Here is a 19,429-nt window from a genome sequence, read left to right as displayed (position 1 = left end):
TTTTCGATTGAAATGCCAACTGTGCATGCAGCAGAATATTTGTCTCTGTGAGTAACTGAGAACTCAACTGTTTGTCTAATTCAATATATGTAATGGTTTATATTATAGAACACTATTGTGCAAGATGTCTGGGTGAGCTGCTGTAGAACTAAGGAGACATATGACACTCAATGAAGTCTTGTTGGTGATCTTCCTTTAGAACTGCAAACAATTTTCTACACTTTAGCTTTGTTTTATTTTCTGAGTTTGCCACCAACAACTTGCATTTATATAGCACTTTGAAGGTCACAAAACTTCACAATTCAAACTTCATAGCAAGTTCACCTATTAAAGGACTTAAAGACTGCCCTCAAATAAGGTCATAGAGATGTACAGCACAGAAACAGACCCTTCAGTCCAACGTATCCATGCCGAACAGATATCCTAAATTAATCTAGTCCCATTTGCCAGCATTTGGCCCACATCCCTCTCAACCCTTCCTATTCAGATGCCTTTTAAATGTTGCAATTGTACCAGCCTCCACTACTTCCTCTGGCAGCTCATTCCATACATGCAGCACCCTCTGCATGAAAAGCCCCTTAGGACCCTGTTATATCTTTCCCCTCTCACCCCAAACCTATGCCCTCTGGTTCTGGACTCCCCCACCCAGGGAAAAGTAATTGGCTGTTTACCCCAACCAGGCCTCTCATGATTTTATAAACATCTATAAGGTCACCCCTCAGCCTCTGAAGTTCCAGAGAAAACAGCCCCAGCCTGTTCAACCTCTCCCCATTGCTCAAATCCTCCAACCCTGGCAACATCCTTATAAATCTTTTCTGAAACCTTTCAAGTTTCACAACATCCTTCTGATAGGAAGGAGACCAGAATTGCACGTAATCTTCCAAAAGTGGCTTAACCAAAGTCCTGTACATCCACAACATGACATCCCAACTCCTATGTTCAATGCATTGAACAATAAAGGAAACCATAACATCTTCTTCACTATCCTGTCTACCTACGACTCTGGCCATTAATGATTAGCTGGTGGTAACTATTAAAACTTTACATTCAGTGAATGCGCTAAAAGGGTCCTCACCTAATAATGTTATCGATACGTTCCTGGGAAATTGTATTCAGAGGCATGTCGTTAATTTGTAAAATCTGGTCACCTGGGAATAGCTTTCCCTCTCCAGGACCACCTAAGAAGCAAAATGAAGTCAGCATATTTTTGAATGGAGCATTAGTTGTCCCTCGCAGAAAGAGGAGAAAAAACTGAAAGTACATGGGAAGCTATTAGCATATGCAAAGGTTAAAAAAAACAGATAATTATTCATACTTTTTTTTTACAACTGCACATCTTGCTGCCTGAAGCTTGTCTCATCTCAATGAAAAGGGAATGATGCATTTCTCAGATTGTGGAGAGAGAGAGAGAGGTGGATTGTACCTGTTTGTGACTTTCTTATAAAGAACTAGGGAACACAGATAATGTCAATGGAACTAAGGATTCTTGTGTGTGTTGAATAATCACAGCGTAGAACCCGAGGACCAGCATGCTAGAGATCATAAGGAAATTGATATTGGACCAAGGACAGGAGCTCACCAAAATAACCAAAGCAAATCTGCCTGTGTGGAGCTTCTACCTTCCCCCTCCATATCTATGTGGGTTTCCTTCAGGTGCTCCGGTTTCCTGCCAGTCCAAAGATGTGCAGGTTGGGTGGATTGGCCGTGCTAAATTGCCCCATAGTGTGTAGGCTAGGTGGGTTAACTGTGGTAAATATGGAGTTAAGGAGATTGGGTGAGATGCTGTTCAAACGGTTAGTGCAGACTCAATGGCCCAAATAGCCTCTACCTGCACTGTAGGGATTCAATGATGATTCTATGAAAATAAAGAACAAGTTAAAGGCATGAAAGTGTGACAAATCACCCAGAGCAGAAGATTCCATGCCAGAGTTTTAAAGGAGAATTGGTGCAGACAATGCATATGCCCTGACTGTAACCTATCAAAGCTGAGGAACTGGTCCCATAGACTGAAAAAATTACTCATGTCACTCCAACAGTTGAGAAAGGGAGAAGAACTGCATCAGAGGTCAGATCAGTTTTCCTTTGTGTGAATCCAAGGAAAGTGATGGTACCAAACAGAGTACCAGGCCGTGCACTCAGAGCATGCGCAGATCAACTGGCAGAGGTCTTCTCAGACACCTTCAACCTCTCCCTGCAGCAGGCTACTGTCCCTGCCTGTTTCAAGAGGGCCAACATTACCTCTGTGTCTAAGAAGGCTCATGCTGCATGTCTCAGTGACTACCGCCCAGTGGCCCGAACTTCAATGGTGATGAAATGCTTTGAAAGGCTGGTCATGGCATTAATCAACTCCAGCCTCCCCACTGCTCTTGACCCACTCCAATTTTCCTATCAGACCAACAGATCCATGTCAGATGCCATATCACTTGCCCTTCACTCCGCCCTAGAACATCTTGACACCAAGAACTGCTACATGAGAATCCTACTCATTGACTACAGTTCAGCTTTCAACACTATTATCCTCTCGAGACTGATTACTAAACTTAGTTATTTCAGACTAAGAGCCACTCTCTGCAACTGGGTCCTCAGTTTCCTGACCCACAGGGCACAATCAGTGAAGACTGGGGACAATATTTCATCCTCACTAACGCTCAATGCTGGAGCCCCTAGGGTTGTGCACTCATCCCCCTACTATACTCACTGTATACCCATGATGCGTCACCATGGTGAACTCGGCCCGGACAATCATAAAGGCCAACCTCCTATCTCTAGAATCCATCTACCAGGACCGCTGTCAAGGAAAGGCCGCCAGCATTCTCAAAGATCCATCCCACCCTTCAATGTTTTTCTACAACCTCTACCATCGGGGAGGAGGTACAGAAGCCTGAACACACGCACCAGCCAGTTTCGAAACAGTTTCTATCCTACTGTTGTTAGAATACTGAATGGACTCACAAACTCTTAACATTCACCTGTACCTGTATTTTTGTTTTTGCTGCTGTTTACCTATTGTTCGCTTATCTATGCTCCTGAACTCGGTGATCTGCCTGTATTGCTCGTGAGACAAAGCTTTCCTCTGTGCCTCGGTACACGAGACAATAAATTAAATTAAATTAAATTCAGAAGCCTGGTGAATTATAGCCCAATTAACCTCACATCTTGCATTGGCAAATATCTAGGCCTATCATTAAGGACAGAGTGGCTGAAGATGTAGCTAATTTTCAGCTGATCAGAGACAGTAGTAAAGGCCCTACAAATCTCTATGAACTTTTTTAAATACGTGAGGAGAGAACCTCTGGGTCCTAACGTCCACCGGTCGTGTCTTACCCTCTGGAAAAAATCCAGCAATGAGATGATAAGCCACTTTTATGATCTTATTGTGGGGTGGGTTCTTGAGGAAGGGGTCTCAGGAGGAGTTGGAGGCTTGGATAGGGGTGCGGATTTGAGGCCATTCCCTTGCCCCCATCCCTGCCTCCATTGTCACGAGTTGGATAAAATGCAGCCTCTACTCCTTAACCTAGTTTTCAAGTTGTCATGGTTTCTCAGTTTGGAAACTAGGCAGCTTTGTCGACCAGGGGGCAGATAATTTGGAAGGTGACGGGTTAAGGCCCTTAATTGACCATTTTGGTGGAAGTCAAGAAGGCCGTCTATGGATCATTTTAATTAATTACCGAGGTGGCAGGAAGAGGGTGAGGGGCCAAGCCCATTATATCACCTTCTGACCATCTTCAGGGAAGAGAAAATTCCACTTGAAGTATTGTCACCATGACAAAACTGACAAAGATTGAGAAGAGTTCAGAGTTAATGCTGGAGGTGTTGGGATGGACTGTATCAGTTAAAAGCCCTGGTCCTATCAGATCCTCAGCCCCTCTTGAAAACACTTCAGGCCTTCCCTCAGTTTGATTAGATTACTTACAGTGTGGAAACAGGCCCTCCGGCCCAACAAGTCCACACCGGCAACCCACCCAGACCCATTCCCCTACATTTACCCCTTCACCTAACACTACAAGCAGTTTAGCATGGCCAATTTACTTAACCTGCACGTTTATGAACTGTGGGAGGAAACCGGAGCACCCAGAGGAAACCCACGCAGACACGGGGAGAATGTACAAACTCCACACAGACAGTCGCCTGACGCGGGAATTGAACCTGTGTCTCTGGTGCTGTGAGGCAGCAGTGCTAACTGCTGTGCTGCCATGCTGCCCACATTGGAACCTCCCATTCCCAGGTATTTACCTGCAGTGACAGACTTCACACATACTGGTGAATCTTCTGAGACCATAAAACCATAGTCCAGGAGTGGATCTTTGATAATCTTCACTGTGACCTTCAAAGGGCTGCTCGGCTGGTTTGTGTTAGCAGCTGCTCCATCGGCTGGATCTTGATTACTTCAATCACAAACAAAGCAAGGGTCACATTTGTCAATCATTGTCAGAATCTTATTATTTTCCATATTATTTAATCCACCTCTCACCCATCCTCACCACACCCCTTCAATCCCCCATCCCCCACCCCCAGCCTGGACTCGGTCAGGTTCCTGCAAAATTCTCACTCGTAGTCTCTCCCCATCGCATTGTCTTTCTGAGAGAGAGGTCATTGTAAAAGGGATTTCCTCTGCTTCTCTGTATCCACCTCAAAACTGACACACCCATTCTCTAGGAACCTGCCAAAACCAGGGTGAAAAATTCCAGCAAGCTGTTTCGAGAATGTCAAAGGATCAGAAGATTCTTGGTGAGTTAATAGAATCAAAGACAGAGGCTATGAGTCACAGAACCTCTGCTCTGTCCAAACTGCAGCAAATTGGCTAAGATGAGATCAAAATGTAGTTAGTGAATAAAACCAGGAAATTTTCAGCAAGTTCGGCAGCATCTGTGGAGAAACATTCAGGTTAGTGAGTCACTGACACGCCCATTGAGGTGATTAATCAGTCCATGGTCTAGAATGGCGGAACAGGCTCAAGGGGCTGAATGGTCTGCTCAGGCTCCAATATACCTTCATCAGAAGTGGGTAAAGTCAGGGTGCAATTTCCCCTCCCTGGAGATGGTGAGGAAAGGGCAAATATTTGGTTGAGTTCACCCAGAGGTGTACTCAGTCCCTTTCTCACCACCTCCACTCCGGGCAGGAAAATCCATGGTGGGCATCCTCAGCCCGCCAACAAGTGAAGCTTTTGAATCATCAGCTAATAGACAATAGACAATAGACAATAGGTGTAGGAGTAGGCCATGCAGCCCTTCGAGCCTGCACCGCCATTCAATATGATCATGGCTGATCATTCCTTATCTCCATAACCCTTGATTCCAAGGGCCTAAGCCACTCATTGGGCTGAATACCCTCTCTCCCAGCTGGTGGGAACAGGGCGTGTTTTCTTCACGGGGAAGCTCCACTTGCCTGAATCTGGGGCTAATTGGGACAGGGAGGGTTACTCACCCCATCCCCAATAGTGTCCCCAAAATACCCACTTTCTTACCCAGTGGTGAAGCTGGTCATGGTGTGCCACTTGTGCTTCCAACCCTGAGCCTACAAATTTCTGATTGAGCAGTTACCTCTGGGTGGATGGTGGACAGGGCAAGGATTCAGTGAGCAGGCTCCTGATTGGACAAAGGAGAAGCCCTTAAGTACCAAATTGATGCTCAATCCAATGAGCTTTCATGCTGGGGTGATAAAGAGAGCCGAAGTAGGTTAATGCCCCTTGAAGTCACCTATGCCCACATTTAGTCCTCACCACATTAAATCCTAGCCTTAGGGATGTACTAGGTTTTAAGCAAATGCAAGAGTAGAGAGTGGAAAGAAAAACCATGGGATGGTCTGTGATGAGATTGAAGACCGCACAATAACAAAGGGGGTAATGGTGTTAGGCAAATTAAGTCAGAATAGAACAAATCAAGGGGCAAAACACGAATGTGGAGGAGGGATACACAATGACAACAGAGTCACTGCCACAAGATTGGCTGTTTTCCCTGGAGGCTGAGGGGTGACCTTACAGAGATTTATAAAATCGTGAGGGTAAATAGATAAGGACTTTTCCATGGGGTGGGGGAGTCCAAAACTAGAGGGCAGAGTTGAAAAGGGAAAGATTTAAAAGGGTCCTAAGCGGCAACTTTTTCACACAAAGGGTGGTATGTGCATGGAATGAGCTGTCAGAGTAAGTGGTGGACATTGGCATAATTACAACAGTGAAAAAGCATCTGGATGGGTATATGAACAGGAAGGGTTTAGAGGGATATGAGCTAAGTGCTGGCAAATGGGACTAAATTAAGTTATCTGGTCTTCATGGATGAATTGGATTTAATACTCTTTTCGTGTTGCCCTGACTCTATAAATGATTCAGAGATCTGAATTATTGGGTTAGACATCAAATGGCCATGGGATTTTGATCCAGTGCTGGGAAACTTTGAAAATTACAGTCCCAGACATGACCTTGGAATGCCATCTTCTGGGACAGTTGTGAATTTGAAAGGCTTAGGTTTAATTTTAAAATTTTGAGTGAATTCTCCCACCCTGATGTCATGAGAGTAATGACAAGTGTGGTGACAAAATAAGATGAGAAAGAAAAAAGTATAGATTTGCATCATTGCAAAAGAAGGTCTTGACTTGCCCTGAGCTTAGAAAGGTGAGTTCGAAGAGGTGACGACCTCATTTCAGTGCATTTGCAGTTCATTAAAAGCCCAATTCGGCCGACTTACATCGCTTTTCCAAAACATCTCTCCTCTACCACGAAACGTAGACAGTGAAAATTCCCAACAGAAAGATCAGAGCCGGTTCCCGACAACTACACCTTGGTGTAGACCCATCCTGCCATCACCTAATGCACTTCACACATCGATGCTGACATGGCGGATTGACACTCATTACCTTTAGCACCAGGTTACAGACTGTCGGAGACCATCATCACTCAGACTGCCAGCTGCTTACACACCAAATACAATTCGTGTGCTTTGAGTAAGTGGTGATGTGTGAACATTAGAGGATCCACCACAGTCAATCAATCACACTATATGGGGATTGTCACAGTCAGTTCAAGTGATGTAATGTAGTGATTACAGGTAGGTCAATTGAGGGATCAATCTGTGAGAGTGTGGGCCAGTTTTTCTTTGCAATGAGACAAAGGGAGAGACTCAGTATGACAGAGAGGGACACATGAGCGGAGGGAGGTGATGATGAGCAGGAGAGTGTTATGGACCGGACCAGACCAGACCCTCTCAAAATATTTTAAGAAGGTAGACTAGGCCCTAATTTTTTTCTTACTTTAAAGACAGATGTGTCCCGAACACTATTTACTGGTCAAACTACTTGATATTAAACAAAACATAATGTATTCAAATACTATCGTTAAAAGTACAACAAAAGCAAGAAGAACTTAGAATAAATTAACTCGACTGGAAAACTTAACAGAACAATATATACAACTACTATTAATTAACTATTTCAATATTGTAGTATTCCATAAACACACCTTTTGGCAAAAAGGCAAATTCAGAAAACAGATTTTGTCTCACATGTAATCCAGCAACCTACAAAGAGAACCGTTAGCTTTTGGCTATAATCAAGAGAGGGGGAAAATAGGTTCCACTTTTTCAACATCACAATAGCAACCAATGCTGAATCTCAAAACTAAAAAAAACTAAAAACTAGAAATCCTGATTTGTGAGAGCTGGCCACACCCATCCAGGCTGCACCTATTATTCCAACTTTAAATAAAAACAAGGCCTCCCAAGTTGTTTACTTTCTTGGCTCTCACTAGCCAATTCGGCACCTCTGCCTTAAAACTTTGCTTAATCGTAACCAGGACAAAGCAAACTTCCTAAAGCCACAGCATTGTCACAAGAAGTCATCAGGTATCCCCAGTGAGTAAGCTGGAAATGCAGAAAGGGTTAGCAGTTTGGGAGGATGTGATGCTGTGAGCCCTTGGGTGGAACACAATGCATGCAAGTAGTTCATGAGCCTTGGCAAAGGCATGTGCCGTATCCTGAGTAAGAGGTAACAGAGAGAAGATGGTGGCATTTGATCTTGCAGAGTGCAGAAAATCTTTTCACTCTGTACACAGCACTGACCCACACAGCTCTTTATGCCAAGGTTGGTTGGCTTTGTTATGGTGTTCCCCTTTGGGGGATGGGGGAGGTGAGCAAGGATAAGGATTCCCATCCTCTCCACCAGACAGCCCAGCAGCACCTTCAGATCTCTGTCCTGGAAGGAGCTTGTCTTTCCCCTTGAGACCGTTTCCAGACCGAGCCCCTGCAGTCTGAGAGATCAATGCTGATTGGGAGAGTCTGAAGTAGTGGCAGCTGGGCTTTTGGGGCAGGGGTGGGTGGTACAAGGAAACCAGGAGAAGATCTTACCTGGAGCACAGGAAACACGATTTCATGGGAAATGCAGCCAACATCTCAGGAGTATAATTAGTGAGGAGAAACGTAGAAGACGGTGTGAGAAAATTGATTGTGGGCCACTGTGAAACTCACTGGCCGTCACACTTTAAGGAGAAATCGGAGAATTTAGCCCGACTTCACTGTATTGGAAAGTACAGGATGTTCAAAGGATGTACTTGACAAAAAGTTTGTAAAAAAGCAACAGATCAGTTCAAATCAGCGAGATTTTTTAAACAAACGCAGAGGAAGTCTCCTTGCTGGGTTTGAATCTGATTAGAATGTTTTTGTTTAATTGGTGGGCAACAAGATTCCGTGCACTGAAGTGTTCCATGCAGACCCCAACTGGATGGCCTAACAGAGGTTACCATAGCAACACCCCTCTGCAGGTCAGGGGAAACAGCAGGGATGGCCTGCTCTACCACTTATTAAAAATGTGAATTATAAACAGGGGACTTCGCCAGGTCACCACAGGAGGTGGAAGGAGCGAGCCCTCTACACTGTGCCCTATCTCCAGCCCTCTCCCTGTAACCACACTACAACACTGTTTTCGTGTTGCCCTGACTCTATAAATGATTCAGAGATCTGAATTATTGGGTTAGACATCAAATGGTCATGGGATTTTGATCCAGTGCTGGGAAACTTTGAAAATTACAGTCCCAGACATTACCTTGGAATGCCATCTTCTGGGACAGTTGTGAATTTGAAAGGCGAGGTTGAATTTTAAAATTTTGAGTGAATTCTCCCACCCTGATATCATGAGAGTAATGACAAGTGTGGTGACAAAATAAGATGAGAAAGAAAAAAGTATAGATTTGCATTATTGCAAAAGAAGGTCTTGATTTGCCCTGAGCTTAGAAAGGTGAGTCCGAAGAGGTGACAATTTCATTTCAGTGCATTTGCAGTTCATTAAAAGCCCAATTCGGCCTACTTACATCGCTTTTCCAAAACACCTCTCCTCTACCATGAAATGTAGACAGTGAAAATTCCCAACAGAAAGGTCAGAGCCAGTTCCTGACAACTACAACTTGGTGTAGACCCATCCTGCCATCACCTAATGCACTTCACACATCGATGCTGACATGGCAGATTGACGCTCATGAACTTTAGCACCAGGTTACAGACTGTCGGAGACCATCATCACTCAGACTGCCAGCTGCTTACACACCAAATGCAATTCATGTGCTTTGAGTAAGCGGTGATGTGTGAACATTAGAGGATCCACCACAGTCATTCAGTCACACTATATGGGGATGGTCAAACAGACAAAGATGCTGAAAGACCAAATATAACTCTAACAAGTAAAGAAAACAGGATGTAAAAAAATTGTGTTATTTGTGTTTTCACGTAAACTCATATATTTCTGTTTAGTCAATAAATAATTATAAAACAAATTTCAAATAATCAATTTTGTCAATGTCGTTAATTAGCAAAATTACTCCCAAGTTTGAAAAGAGGTAATTCCAATTGTACATGATGTTTTAACTTCCAAACACGCTTGTGAAATGTTTACTTTGTTAAGTGACCACCAAGCTCTTATGATCATATTTTAATTCAAAGAATCAAAATGCCATCCACAGCAAAAGCAGGGCTTCAATATAGTGCATTGATTTTTAGTGTTCATCTGTACAATATTAAATGTTGAAAGTCATGCAAAAGTAGGTTTCTTTCCACATTTCATCAGAGAATCCCCAAAGCGTGGAAGGAGGCTGTATCACCCCTCCACAGATCATCCCACCCCTATTCCTGTCATTCTGCATTTCCAATGGCTAATCTACCTAGTCTGCACACTATGGGCAATCTGCACATCTTTGTACTGTGGGAGAAAACCCATACAAACACAAAGAGAACAAACCCAGACACCTGACACTATGAAGCAGCAGTGCTAACCACTGAGCCACAATGCAGCCCATGAAGACTGATACATTTCTGGCCACTGAATTACTTGTCATGCAGAAATGACTTGCCAGTGTCTGACAGAGAAGTAGTCTAAAAGCCCACTGCAGTTTGTAGCCCCATCACCAAGTTGCATTTATCTTCAAAACGGAGCTGAAAGTTTGCTAGTTTTACAGAAATTACCAGTAACCCAGCATCTTTGGTTGAGGCAAATCAATCAATGTCACAGTTCCAACAATGAAGTGGAGTTGATCATCAAAGTCAAACTCATATCTGACAGTGTGAGATGTTGAGAGAGCTAATGGAAATGAAACAGAATGCCCAGGCTGAAAGAGAAAGAAGACAGATAGGTTAATTAAGGTATTTAGGAAGGAAGAAGAAACATGTTGCACTTCTCAGTATTTCTGGCCCAACTCACTTTTTAAAAACACATACTGGTGTTAAGGGAAAACATATTCTTTCCAATAAAACCAATGAAGCAATCCAACTTGTTGAATTATCAGCTATAGTGATTGTTGGTTTAGTTATATAGTATTCTAAGAAATTATGAACATGCACAATTTACATTAAACACAATTTTTGTAAACAGAGAGGGAATGTACTACACGCAAGATCTGAGCATGTTGTTATATTTTCCTCTCTGTTGTTAGGGAGTTATAAATATAGTTATTTCAATAAAAAATCTGTTCCTGGGTGGAATGTGAGTAATGCTGGCATGATCCATATTTTGTGCTTGAGAAGATAATAAGTCACCACGTTGAATTCTACTATCCACTTAGCTTAGTTACAGTCAAAGCACTGTTGGACATGGAGTTCAAGGATTTTGGTGTAGGCATAATGATGAGTCAAATTGACATGCAACTTGGAAGATAACTTGAAGGTAGTGGTGCATCTGCCTTTTCTCTTTTAAATGGTAGAAAACACAGGGTTAGAAAGTACTGTCAAAAAAACCTTAACGTGCTGCTCCAGTGCAACTTGGTGATGGTACATGCTGAAGTCATGATATTCTGTTCGTGAAGGGACTGAATGTTTAAGGTAATGGATGTGGTTCTGATCTTCCTGAGTTTTATGGAGTTTCACTCATGTAGATAAGTGAGTGTATTCTATTGCGTACTTGAATGATGCCTCTTAGTGGTGAAGAAGTCCAGATGAAGCTCAAGTTTTGTGTGGAATCGAACCATAATGAGTGAGTTATAATCTTTACAACTGTATCCAAGTGAAACCTTCTGCTGTTGGAACTGTGGTGGACCATAGTTCTGCTTGCGTCATTGCTCCCCAGCTCTGTTCTGAAGAAGAGTCATATTTAACCTTTAATGTTCTGAATCAATCTGATTTAACACAATGACAGTGCGACACAACACAATGGAATATGTCCTCGGTGTGAAAAGGGAACTGTGTCTCTACTCAGACTATTCAGTGCAATACAATCATGAACAGATGTGTCATGATAGATAGATCAGCAAAAGCAAAGTAAAGTAGATTTCTCCCTTAAATTGGTTGTCTCAACAAAAACAGAAATTGGTGGAGAAACTTATCTGGTCTGACAGCTTGATGAAGGGCTCTGGCCCGAAACGTCGAATTTCCTGTCCTGATGAAGGGCTCTGGCCCGAAACGTCGAATTTCCTGTTCCTTGGATGCTGCCTGACCTGCTGTGCTTTAACCAGCAACACATTTTCAGCTTCTGTGAAGAGACAAACAGAGTTAATGTTTTGAGTTGAAACTTATGATTTCCATAACTCACAATTCTTTGTTTTATTTTGATTTTCTCAATGACTGCTGCAAGTCCAATTAAACATGTTTATCCTTCCATACTCAGCCAGTCCAGTGAAGGGACTGAATGTTTAAGGTAATGGATAGGTTCTGATCAGATGGGCTGTTTTGTCCTCGATGTTATTCAAAATCTCCATCCAGATCACACTTTGTGCACTTGCCAAGATATTGATGAACAAAGAGACCTTGGAGTGTGGGTTCCTCTAAAGTAGAGTCAGAGGTAGAAACAGGATTTCAAAGAAGGTATTTAGGGTGTGTTTGCCTTTATTGATCAGTGCATTGAGCGTAGGAGTTGGGAGGTCATGCTGAGGTTGTACAGGTCATTGGATGGCCATTACTAGAATACTGCATTTGATTCTGGTCTCCCTGCTATAGGAAAGATGATGTGAAACCTGTAAGGGTTCAGAAATGACGTACAAGGATTTTGCCCGGGTTGGAGTGTTTGATCTATAGGGAGAGATTGAATAAGCTCAGGCTATTTTCCCTGGAGTGTCAGAGGCTGAGGGGTTGACCTTATAGGGGTTTATAAAATCATGAGGGGCATAGATAGGATGAATAGCCAAGGTCTTTTCTCCAGGGTAGCAGAGTACAAAACTAGAGGGCATAGGTTTAAGGTGAGAGTGGAAAAATTTAAAAGGGACTAAAGAGTAACTTTTTCATGCAGAGGATGGTGCATGTTTGGAATGAGCTGCCAGACGAAGTGGCAGAGGCTGGCGCAATTACAACATTTAGAAGGCATCTGGATGGATACATGAGTAGGAAGGCTTTCAAGTGATATGGGTCAAACACTGGCCAATGCTAGATTAATTTAGGATGTCTGGTCGGCTTGGACGAGTTGGACAGAAGGTTGTGGAACCCAATGACTCTATTATCTTTGCTGTGTGTAGACTATTTGTTGCACTGCATTAGCAGTTTAGAATAATTGCACAACTAGCATATTTGCAATCATCAAAAAAAGGATGTTGATTGTCCATGGATTGTTTGTTAGCTATGTGCTATATTCTGTGCAGCTGCAAACCCATACGGTTTAGAGGGACCATTCTTAGCTAACACCAGTGTTACCCAAATGGTTTTCAATGTGAAGGAGTATGGCGGTAATCAGGAGAAGGTTTCCTTTCCCAATAATGAGTTAATGTCGTGAGACTTCATGGAGTTTAGATTCAAGGCTTAGGACTCCCAGAAACACTGTCCCAACAGTGTATTACAGTGTTACCATTTCTGCTGGATCTGTCCTATATTCTGCAGTGGTTTAAAGTAGTGGAATGGTTTGCTCAGCTATTTCAGAGGGCCCTTACAAATCTACCACTGTGTTGTGGGTCTGGGTCACATCTAGGCCAGACCTGGTAAGTTATCTCCCTTAAGGGTATCTCTGATTGAGTTGGGTTTTACAAATTTCATATCGCTTCATTTGTACTATTTCTGCTAAAAGCTTTCTCTCCAAATTTACTTATTTAACTGAATTCAATTCACAGTGTTAGAGTGAAATTTCAATGCAAGTCTTCAAATTATTAGTCCATGATTTTGGATTATGAGTACAAGAACAAAGCTGCAAAACTATTGTACATCTCCTTTACTCACTGCTGAGCCCTCCGACATATATGTTTAGTTCTAGTGTTAGTAATTCTTCTATCAGTCATTTCTTAAGCTTCATCTCTGATGAGGAAAAGAATATATCACAACATGATTTTCAGCCTACACTCATTGACTGTTGTCATAATATTATTTCCTCTTGGATACATCTATTGCTGAAAACCTCTCATATAGATGCTATACTATACTACCTCATCTACATTCACAATATTTCAGGAGGGTTGGTGTGAACTCGTACTATCATGCAGGAAAAGCTGGTCCAAACTCAGAGTCTGCAGGAAAGGAGCAGAATGCTGTTTTTGAATACAATGACTCCAGTGGGGGATGCTGACAAGTATAAGTCACCCAACATTGGAAATTTTGAGATGAAAAATTACATACAACAGGGAATTTGGGAAATTTCCCTTCATTTGCAGAGGAGCCCAAACGCTCAGGACTGGCCGTGGAACCATCTTTGAGTGATCTGGCACTACATCCACAGCTGAACATAGGCCAGAACCCAGACTGATGTTTACATATCATTCTGACTGACAGATATGTAATCCCTGCATTGACTATGGTCCAATTGTTGGACTTCAAAGACTCTGATCTCTGGACTTCAGTAGGAGCGAAGACCTAACTGGCTCTGATCAACCTCCTGGACTGAGATTGGCCATACTCTTTGACTGACTGTGGTTTTTCCCCCTGACAAGCCACAGTTCCCTTTCATCCCACAAAGTATGATGCCCTTGGACTTTGAGACATGGCCATTTGGTTGAAGCACATACAGTGTGTTTGTGGTGTAAACTGCTGGCACGTTCTGTAGTTGTAACATAGGCTTGGTATGGTTTCATACAGCACCATGCTTACCCCTTTGACCGACCAGTGCTCTGAATCATAATAAGCTGCATGCTTTTCCCACTGTGCGAAAAAAAATGCAAGCCAGACAGTGTGACAAATTCAAGTCAATGCAAAATGAGTTAGCATCAAGAAATTAAACTAAGGGCTACAAGGTTCCTTGTGTGAAGATGCATGAGGTGCGTGCATGTCCTTGTGCACAAAGCAATCTGGCAGAAACATACACAGTCCTTACTGTCCCTGGACCTGAGCTCCAAAATGAAATCGTGAAGGGCTAAAGGTTACTGTGAGTTGGTCTGAAAACAGCATGATGCTGTGGTGAGGCTGATGGTTTGATTTTGCTGACTTAAATCTAAGATGGGTAGAAGAGTACAGTGACATTGGAGTCTGCAGGAAAGTCGTGTGAAGACAGAATTGTCTGACAGTCCGGAGAAGCTGATGGTGAGCTTCTGCCATCAAGTAAATGCTTTGATTTTCGTGTCAGGAATTGGCATCATCTTGTTTCTTGGGAAAGGACAGGATTGAGAGCCTCATAGAAAGGAGATGAGATCAACTAATGTGTGCAAATTCATTAAAGTCATCACATCCATGCATTAGTGAGCTTCCAAACTCCCCATTTAAGCATTAAGGGAAATATCTTGACACCAAGAATCAAACTATTTTCATTTTGCTGTATTTTCCCAACTTCCTTGCAATTGCCCAGTCAACTCAAGGGAGTGAAAATTTCTGTCCTTAGATCAGGTTATGTTCATGAACAACCTCACCACACATGTGCAGCAACTCAAGTTTGCAGCACCATGTCAGTACAAAGTGAAGTAATATCACATCCACAACAAAAATGGTTCTGCCCATGTTTTCACACTGCAGGTTGGTGCGGTGTGGAACATAATGTTTAGCAGTTTAGCAGAGTAGACCAGCTGCACATAGTAATAAGGAAGTGGTGGCCATGCAGCTACAATCTTGCAAATGCAACTAGTCAATCTGTACCTGTATTATGGAGGGAAGTATGACAGCCTGCGTAATCAGGTCAACAATATCTCGTGACTAAATGGATATTGTTCACATACAGTGAACCTCACTGTATCCAAAAGAATCTTTGATAGATACCAAAGCTGCAGCTGAATTGGCTGTGGATAAATCAGAATTTACATGCATTCCATACTCAGCGCTAGAAATTTAAGACTGAGATAGATTGGTTCTTGAGTACCAAGGGGATCAATGATTACAGGGAGAAAGCGGGAGAACACGGTTGAGAAATTTATCAGCCATGATAGAATGGCAGAGCAGATTCAATGGGCTGAATGGCCTAATTTCTGCTCCCATGTCTTATGGTTTTATGGTCTTAAATGCTTCCATATAACAATGTATCTGTACTTGCATGGGTGATATTGACCACACGTGCACTGGTGCATTATATCTTATTCATTGTCACCAGTAAAAGCCAACACTAGGCCCATTTGCAAATGCACAGAGGACCATTTTGATAGTCATCTTTGCACTTTGGCCATATACTGTGTACTTGAAGTAAACAATAGTCTTGTAATATGTCTACACATAGCTGTGATTTCCACTTGCATCCTTCTGGTACTGAACTTTACATTATATATTAAAAAGTAAAATTGATATTAGCAATATAGACAAAATGCTTTGCTAAACAGCTTATTCTATATTACTTGATTGCACCTTTAATTCATACAGATGGTGTTTGCTTTTTTTTCCCAGTCTGTGCTCAAAGTAAAAATGATTTTAGTGAAAGAGTGAGTGGATTCGACACTAATTGCTAACCTTTTGAAATGGGTTTAAATCCAATTTAAACCAATGGGATGAAAGTATCTTGGCTGTGAAAGATCTACATAAAATGAATCTGAAACTCTCAGTCCAGACTTACTGTGTCATCACCACAAACTGACAACTTCAATTCACAAGAACACGGGTTGGTGTTGGAAATGGAAAAAATGTCACACTGATGCAAACATATCATGGAGTTTAAATACATTGGTGGAACTTCAGACATGGCGGTTTGCTCCTCATACAAACTGAAAATGCTAGAAACATTCAATAGGCCTATCAATGTTTAAGAAAAGCAAAGTTGGGATAGCATTTGAATGCAAACTCCTTGCAAGTTCCATTTTGCCAACAATTTTAGGTACACTTCAGAGCTTCAGTGTAGCAGCTTATTTTTTACAGTTCCTCACAACCGGCAGATTCTAATCCAACTCTCCCGGTTTGGATGTTTCACAAACTAATCACTTTTGTACTTGGAGATACTTATTTCCTGAACTTTCCATATATTCCTTTAAGGAGATAAAACAAAACTTGCTTTTCTACCTCAGTTAGCTGTCTTACAATCTACCATAACAACTTTTAATTTCTGGGTTTTCTGAATCAAAATTAACCTGTGATCACTCTGAACTGGAAGCTAGCTAATAGTCTTTTGTTTTCAGCCAACTGTTGTAAACAAAACAGTATAAACAATTTCCCATCAATTAACAACATGGCTCTAGTCAGAAGTCACATGACACCAGGTTAAAGTCCAACAGGTTTATTTGAAATCATAAGCGTTTGGAGCACTGCTCCTTTGACAGGTGAAGTCTGACAAAGGAGCAACGCTCCGAAAGATTATGATTTCACATAAACCTGTTGGACTATAACCTGGTGTCATGCAACTTCTGACTTTGTCCACCCTAGTACAACACTTGCACCTCCACATCATAACATAGATTTGCAGCCACTTGCTTTGTGAGCAATACTTGATTTCATTTTAAGAAAATCCTTCACAGATTTAGCTATTGTACATTTGTCACTACTTTGAAATCCTAACTGCAATGAGGATATGAATATATAGGGAATCACAACTCACACACCATATCAATATTTAAGGTGATCAGAATCTTTAACAACTTTTTGCACCTTATAGCCTGAAAAAGCAGCACAACATACCTGAACACAACTTCAAAGTAATGTACCTCAGCAAATGTTGCTCTCTGATACAGCCATGACAGTTCAATGAATTGTATTTAACAGATCGTCACTTCTGTGCATTGGCAGAATTACATTGCCATAGCAATATGCAAAATCATCATGCTCTCAAACTACCAACAGCAGTGACAGAGAAACCAGTCTCCATCTCACTATGGCCACAGTTCATGAGATTCAAATCTCAGTTACAGTTGCAGTACAGATCACACATGAGACAATCAAATCAGTTCACAATCTGCAAGGAAATGACTTTGGAGTGAAATAAAAGCCAAATATTCTGTAGATTCTGGAATGATTCCTGCAGATTGGGTGGAGGTAATTGTCATACCACTATCTAAGAAAGGAGCAAGTGATAAAACCAGGAAGTACACACCTGTTGGCCTGACGTCAGTAACAAAGAAGATGCCAGAATTTATTAAAATGATGTATTAAGTGGACACTTAGAGAACAATAAGCATATTTGACCCAGTCCACATGGATCTGAAAATGTGAAATCATGTTTGACAAACTTGGAATTTTAGAACATGTTCCGAAAGAAATTTGGTAAAGGAACATTGATGGACATAGTTAACTGGATTTTCAGAAGGCCTTTTGATAAGGGTTTCACAGGAGATGTATAGTAAAATTAAAATATAGCATAGGAGGTAATTTTCTGGCATGAATGAAGGATTGGCTAACAGGCAGAAATCTGATTAGGAATAGATAGGTTATTCTAGTATTCGCAGACTGTGATTGATGGGGCACCGTTAGCTTCAGGACTTGGGCTCCAGCTGTTCACAGCACATATCAATGATTTGAATGTGGGAACAAAATGAAATGTTTCTCAGTTTGCAGAACTAAGTGGGGTGTCTGCTACAAGCAAAATATAAAGCAGTTTCAGGAGGACTTGGACAGGCATAGTGCATCAGCAAGAACATGGCTGATGGGGTATTATGTGAAAAAACTGAGGTGATCCACTTTGGTGGAAGGAACAGATGCACAGCGTACTTCTTTGATGGTAAGCGGTTAGAAAATGTAAACAAGTAAAGGAAATGAGGTGAGTTTGTCAATAAGCCACTGAAGGCTAATATATAAGTGCAGCAAGCTGTTAGGCAAGCCATTGCATGTTATCCTTTATCATGAAAAAATCTGAGTACAACCTAGTGAAGTCTAGCTTCAGTTGTATATGGGATTGGTTAGGCTCCACCTGGAGTACTCTGTGCAGTAGTGATATCCTTAACTCAAGAAAGATATTATTGCCAGAGAGAGATAAAGGTTCAGCAGACTTGTTCCCAGGAATGCAAGATTGCCTTATGAAAAGCATTTCAGCAAATTGGGCCTATATTTTCTAGAAACATAGAAAATGGGAGTAGGAGTAGCCCATATGGCCTGTCCCCATTCAGTATGACCATGGATGATCATCCAACTCAGTCCCCTGTTTCTGTTTGTTCTCTGGTCTTAACCTCTTCAGTCTATCGTCATAACTGTCCATTTCCCTTATAAATCCCGCTGCACACTCTCCAATAGGATAACACTTTTCCTATAATAACAAACAGAAATTTACATAATAAAGGTTTGAAGAATGAGAGGCAATTTCATTGAAACCTACAAAATACTTAAAGGGATAAACAGGGCAAATGCAGGCAAGTTGTTTCTCCAGATTGGGGATTCAAGAAGCAAGGGTACAATTTAAAAACAAGGATGTGCCACTTATACCTGAGATAAGGAGGGTTTTTTTAAAATTCAGAGAGTTTTGAAGCATTGGAATTCTCTACCCAAGAATACCATAGAAGCTCAGTATTTGAATATGTTTAAGATAGAGATTGATATATTTCTAATCATAATAGTGTGAAGGGTGATGGCCTGCATTGGAGGTTGAGGGGGGACCTTATAGAGGTTTATAAAATCATGAGGGGCATGGATAGGATAAATAGACATGATATTTTCCCTGGGATGGGCAAGTCCAGAACTAGAGGCCATAGATTTATGGTGAGAGAGAAAAAAATTTAAAAGGGCCCTAA

The 19,429-nt window shown here is 41.8% G+C and overlaps 1 protein-coding gene across 1 annotated transcript in view; it reads right to left on the bottom strand.

The window, feature by feature from the left end:
* Positions 1-1,122, bottom strand: part of LOC132820048 (uncharacterized) — a 172,105-nt gene extending 170,983 nt beyond the window's left edge. Inside the window, exon 1 of the mRNA XM_060831967.1 lies at positions 1,076-1,122. Coding sequence (XP_060687950.1) covers positions 1,076-1,122 — 47 coding nt within the window. The remainder of the gene's footprint in view (positions 1-1,075) is intronic.
* Positions 1,123-19,429: the final 18,307 nt, after the last annotated feature.

The sequence above is a fragment of the Hemiscyllium ocellatum genome, chromosome 11 (genome assembly GCF_020745735.1).
Source record: "Hemiscyllium ocellatum isolate sHemOce1 chromosome 11, sHemOce1.pat.X.cur, whole genome shotgun sequence".
Taxonomy (NCBI): domain Eukaryota; kingdom Metazoa; phylum Chordata; class Chondrichthyes; order Orectolobiformes; family Hemiscylliidae; genus Hemiscyllium; species Hemiscyllium ocellatum.
Note: the sequence above shows the minus strand (reverse complement) of the source record. Positions and strands in the feature narration are given on the sequence as shown.